The 6,144-nt window shown below is 47.6% G+C and overlaps 1 protein-coding gene across 1 annotated transcript; it reads left to right on the top strand.

Annotated features, from left to right (window-relative positions):
* The first annotated feature begins 874 nt into the window (after positions 1-874).
* irf2bp2a (interferon regulatory factor 2 binding protein 2a) lies at positions 875-3,969 on the top strand. Its single transcript, XM_022191281.2, is given in 5 exon segments — positions 875-2,530; positions 2,850-2,972; positions 2,975-3,175; positions 3,178-3,237; positions 3,240-3,969. Coding segments are annotated over 5 exon segments (1,551 nt in total). The 5' UTR covers positions 875-1,689; the 3' UTR covers positions 3,566-3,969.
* The last annotated feature ends 2,175 nt before the right edge of the window (positions 3,970-6,144 follow it).

The following is a 6,144-nucleotide window of genomic DNA, read 5'->3' as shown; positions in this document are numbered from 1 at the left end:
ACATGGACTTGCACAAACATATCCTGCTTTGTGTCTGCAGGTTTCAGACGCATTGCCTCACCCAAAGCCCGAGGCTAAGCTGCAATGAGTTGGAATGAGCCCAGATGAGAGGGAGGAATCTGAACTACTGGGACACTCCTCCAGTTCAAACCTACATTTTTACTTCAGGGGATTTTGGCTGGGCTTCTGGTATATGAGCTGTTTCTAGTAACGTTTTTTTTTTTCTCCCCCACTTCACGCAATAATAATAATAATAACAAAAATACCCACTCAGCCAACGCACAGTTTAAGCCATTAATCTCTAAAAAAAATCTTTTCACTGTTAACTAGTCTGGGTAGCTGATTCATCCGAGTGTAATTTCATTTAGTGGTGACAGATTTGGACGATTCATTGCATGAGAATAAAAATGTGGGCAGAGCTATACTCACGCTGTAACCCCAATCCATTCAAGTTTACAACACACTGGCTGGAAATCCCCACCTCATGACAGAGCTTCCTGGTTACTGGCTAATGCAGGCGCCTTTTTCTTCTTCTGTCTTTTCTTTCTTTCTTTTTATATAAACACGCCAGGAAAATATTATCTAACCCTCACTGAGAGCCTGGGTCAGTACATTTTGAATTCATGCTGACACCAAAAAAAAAATGGAGGAAAAAAATGTGGGCTGCAGAAATCCTATTAATCCTAAAATATGCCCTATAAATGCAGCCCTTGTGCTGCTGCTGCTGCTGCTGCTGTTATAATAATAAAACAGGAGGATTGCAGAGAATAAACGTTGCAGCACATGTGTTTTTTTAAGCTTCTATGTGCATATAATGTAAGGGTTAGAGCTGTTGTTTTTCCTCGGCTAGACCCACCTCATTCATTGCACAGCAGTAGTAGTAGCAGCTCATTGCGTCGAGGCTGTGTGCATTGAGAAAAACAAGCTGCAGCGCGTTTTTCAGCCTGAATTTAGAACAAAGCAGCAGCAAGCAGAAAGCAAGCAGGAGCGTGAAAGTTATAGATTTAAAAAAAAAAACAAAAACATCCTCTGTCGTCGCATGTAGGCTGGAATCGGTGATATGTCGAAGCAGCGTTGAGAATAATCAAAATATTAATGATAATAATAATACGGAGCTGTGGGTTATTCCCTTCGAGTCGCAGGCGGTGGTGTTGTGAGGCTGTGCTGTTTTTTTGTTTTTGTTTTTTGGCAGAAGCTCAAGTGATTAAATTAAAATAATAGAGGTAAAAAAGAGAGAGAGAGAGAGAGAAACCAGTGAGTGACAGAGGCTGCAGTAAAGCAGGGGGGAGGCTTGGTTGGGGGGTCTGTCGAAGAAATCAAGTCAATAGAAACTGAAGTGGAAGCAGGCGTTTAGAGCTCCGTGGTGACGTCGCTGCTCCACATTGAGCCAGTAGTAGAGAGTCAGAGATAGACAGAGGAGCGCCGGAGTAAAGTACACACCGACATGAACTTCTCCCTCTAAAACTTCAACCGTGTTGCTCGAAAAGTCAGGAGAGGACGAGTTTACAGGGTTTTCTTCATCCCCTCCTTCTCCACCACCACCGTAAGGAACTTGCTCTTTATTCTTTTTTTTCTCCTTTTCTTCTTTACGCGGAGCTCAGAGAGGGGGGAAATAATAACAGGAAAGCGGAGGACAAGAAGGCGCATTTTGGGGTTTTGCTTTTCCGAGGGGGGTCGACGACCAGCGCTATGTCGTCCGCGGCGGTCGCTGCTTCTTCCAGGAGGCAGTCGTGTTATTTGTGCGACTTGCCCCGCATGCCTTGGGCCATGATCTGGGATTTTACCGAGCCCGTCTGCAGGGGATGTGTCAACTACGAGGGAGCAGACCGCATTGAGTTTGTCATCGAGACGGCCCGGCAGCTCAAGAGGGCTCACGGGTTTCAGGAGGGCAGGTCTCCCGGGCCGGGGAAGTCGCAGCTCTCCGGGAAGGAGATCCAGGCGATCAACCACGCTGCGGCGGCGGGAGACCCCGGATCGCGGCCGCCGCAGCCGCTGGACCGCTACCCGCTCTCCTCCGACCGCCCGCCCCGGCTGGGTCCAGAGTACCAGCCCGGCAGGCAGGCGAACGGCATCCCGGTCCCTAATGGATTTCCTAAACCCGACGAGCCGCCAGAGCTGAACCGCCAGAGCCCCAACCCGCGCAGGAACAGCGCGGTGCCCCCGAATCTAGTGCCTTTGGTTAACGGGAACATGCCCCCCGTGCACGCCGTCAACGGCAGACCGGGCCAGATGGGGCTTCCCTCCGCACTGGCGGCCGGTAGTCCCGCCGACCTGGGCAAGAGACCCGCCTCGGTCTCCAGCACCGAGCACGACAGAGAGGTGAAGGAGAAGCACAGACCGGACAGCCTCACGCCAGAGATCTCGGAGAGCCACAAAAACAGAGCAGACCCGGAGTGGATGGGCAAAGGCAAGACGGTCAGGGACCTGATGGCTCTGCACACTAATTTCGACAACAGGTTCAAGAAGGAGCATGCGGCCATGCAACAAAGGGTTATGGGCTACGAGGCCAGCGCCACGGCTTCCAAGTCAGGTAGGCACCCGTCACTGCCTCGATATTTAGCTCATATTGTGCATTTTTCATTTTTAAATCACATTTATCGACATGTTTGGGCTGTGGAGTGTGTTAGTCACGAGCAGATTATAAACAGTGCAGTGTCTGCACATTCAGAGCTGCATGGATGCATTTTCTTTGCTCCTTTGCTGTGTTTGTTATTGTTTTGTAGCCTGTGGTTCAACACAGAACAGAAAAAAAAAACGAAAAAAATGCACGTCTCCCCTCCAGTGTAATTGTTGTCGCTAGTATGAGCTGTGCAACTCAACTCTCGTGTTTAACCCTTTCCCACCTCCAGACAGAGGCAAGCACCCCCGGAGCATGAAGAGAAAAGCGTCACCTGAACCAGAGGGAGAGGGAACGGCTGCCAAGCTCAATGGAGACGCACAGCAGTGGTTACCACCGCCTACTGACGGACTCAAATGCCTCCGGTCCCCCCGCCAAGCTTCGCCTCTCCCCCCTCCACAATATCCCCCCACTCCCGCACCACCCCACCTGAGGCCGCCCAGAACGGCCAGTCCCCCATGGCGGCGCTCATCATGGCGGCGGACAACGCAGGTGGGAACAGCTCCCCCAAGGACGCCAACCAGGTCCACTCCACCACCCGCAGGAACAGCAGCAGCCCCTGTCGCCGTCCTCCATGAACCAGAGGCGGCTGGCGCAGAGAGAGGCGTCTGGTGCAGGTACCCCCACGTGCCAGGCATGGACCAAGTGCACCCCCAAAGCATTCCGGACTCCTCGGTACCCGGCAGCATACCTCTGTGCTGCACGCTGTGCCACGAGCGTTTGGAGGACACACACTTTGTTCAGTGCCCGTCTGTGCCCTCGCACAAGTTCTGCTTCCCCTGCTCGAGGGAAAGCATAAAGCAGCAAGGTGCCACGGGTGAAGTGTACTGTCCGAGTGGAGAGAAATGTCCCCTGGTTGGCTCGAACGTACCGTGGGCTTTCATGCAAGGAGAAATCGCCACCATCCTTGCAGGAGATGTCAAAGTAAAAAAGGAGAGGGACCCTTGATTTTGTCTGAACACTTCTTTTGGGGAGGGGAAGCAAAAAATATGAGTATAAATATATAAATATCACATACATACCATTCAAACAAACTAACGGACTTGTACATATTGGACCCAAGGGAAGAGTATACTTCGTAAACATGGTTGTATAATTTTTGATTTTTGAATACATTGTGTTTCTATATTTTTGAAGATAAAGGTATGTACTCATTATAATGAACTACGTTCCTCTTTGTTGATGTTTAACAAAAATTCTTGATGTACTTCTAGGTCTGGTGGCAGTTCCTGTTTAACGTAGAATGTGACTAATGCTACTCTACGAGCACTTGGCAAAACTAAAATGCTTTTAGCTGTACTTGTATGCACTTGTTTAAAAATTGCCAAATACAATTTCTGATCTTGTATGAACTTATTGTCTGAGCTTGCTTCATTTGGGTGAATAAGCTGCACAGGGCTGTGGACAGACGATGAGATAGGGGCTCTGGGCTTGTTGTGACGGCTCATGAGACTTGATTTACGCAGCACAACACAAGTAGGCTACTGTTTCAGGCTGCAGGACGGCAGCCTCTTGCACACACATGCCTTTCTTGATTCATGGAGAAGCTTGGCTGGATTAAAAACAAAAAAATCCGACAACAACAAAAACTAGACACATTTTCCAACTTTGCTCCAGTTTGTGCATCACTGTAAGTGGCTGCAGCGTTACAGAAATAGATGCCAAGTCATGTTCAGTCAGCTGGAATCTGTTGAGTCAGTAATGAGAAAGTGCATGAATGTCAACGTGATACCATCGTGCAACCACGTTGTGTAACCACACATTTTGCTGAAATTAACCACTCTGAAGAACATTCTTCGCTTTTACAGTGGTGCCACATATTTTCAAGCTTGTATGCATAAAGATATTTGGGTGTTGTTGTTTTTTAGTTTTAGATGAAACCTGCCATCAGGTACTTTTGATTTCACCCAGCAGCTGACAAATTCTGAATAAAACCCGCGCTACAAATGAAGGCACATCGGCACTGCAGCAACACCCGTATTTGCTTCCAGTTTGAGCATTTCGTGTGGTTTCATTGTGCCACGCTGACGCCAGCCATCAATGCAACATCCTTCCACACGCTAAGAACAGATTTCCCCTCCTCGGTGTGCACTGTGGGTCCTATCAGCGTAAACATGTCGCTGCCTCACATACCACCTGGCTCTGTCTCTCTTCAAATGCAAATTTAACTGTTGCAGATTCATGACAGCACGGCCATAAAGCAGCAATTCTGTCTCCGTAATGGCAACTAGGCAGCCAGACTCATCTCTACAAGCGCTGAGCGGCTTATGGGGGTCGTTAAGTGGCAAACTGCAGTTACTGTGTCTGCGAGGGAGAAAGCAATCTTCAGGCTGTTTTTTTTTTTTTTGCTCTCTCAGAACAAAGAACTCTCACTCCCATGAAGCTGACACTGCACCAAACGGACCCTCACGCTGGAGGATGATGTCTAGTGGCGAGGAGGACTTGGTGTAGTAGGCAGTTGCGTAATTATTTCGAGACGTAATCTGCTTCTTGCAAAACAGAGCACATTCTTTTTTTTATTTTTGCAATCAGGCCCCCAAACAGCTCTTCCACTGTCGCTTTATTGTGTTTTAGTGTATTTGTGGAAAGCACCTGAAAGCAGTGATTGGACACTCCTTAATAAGCTTCATGGTGTTCTGATTAACTGATTGATTCATGATGTTGGATGAAAACATAGCCTTTGCACCCCACTATTTTGCCAACTGAGAAGGGCAGGGTATAATTATCGTCCCCGAACTGAGGAGACTAAAAAGGAGGCCAGGGACAAAATAACACTCGGAGCAATAGTCAGAGTGATATAAGGCTGAGTGTCTTTGACCAACAGAAACCTGTTTTTATTGCATGAGTACACATTTTGAAGGCAGCTGTTTGTTTATGTGTTCTTTTCCGTTCTTTGGAAAGTTATCTTATCAATTGGACTTTAAAAACCAGAAACGCAGCCCACTTTGATAAAGGGTAACACTTTGCTGTGCTCATCAACAACACACCCACTCCATATTCCATCTTACATACTGTTCTCAGAGATTTGTTTTAATTGGTTGGCTCTTTGACCTACTTGTTCCTTATCACACTGTACTGGCAGCCAATTTAAAAATTGCCACAACTGAAAATATCCGAGAGGAGAGCCATGTTTTCATGCTTTGAGTTAAAGTATGATGCAATGAGACATGAAAGAACATTTCTATCTCCCTCTTCCCATAAAGACTTACAGCAGCAGAGCCAATACCTGTTTGTTCAGTGGTGACTAAAATAGCCTGCAGCATATCTAATACAGTGATAATGTGTCCCTGGAAGTGGGTCTGTCATAACACAATGCTCTGGCGTTGCATAGTTACCGGTGAAATCAGTGCACAGCAGATGCTCCGGTTGCAAGCCTGTCGATTCGTATGCAGCAGGGAACTTTATGGGGAGATTTCAGTAAACAACCAGCATGCGAGGACAAGGTCACACAGAGTTGATGGCGTGGAGTTCAGCCATCATTTTATGATTATATATATTTTGTTTATGCTACTACTTCAGTGAATCAT

The sequence above is a fragment of the Acanthochromis polyacanthus genome, chromosome 15 (genome assembly GCF_021347895.1).
Source record: "Acanthochromis polyacanthus isolate Apoly-LR-REF ecotype Palm Island chromosome 15, KAUST_Apoly_ChrSc, whole genome shotgun sequence".
NCBI classification, from domain to species: Eukaryota; Metazoa; Chordata; class Actinopteri; family Pomacentridae; genus Acanthochromis; species Acanthochromis polyacanthus.
The sequence above is the reverse complement of the archived record's forward strand: the minus strand, read 5'-3'. Positions and strand labels throughout refer to the sequence as shown.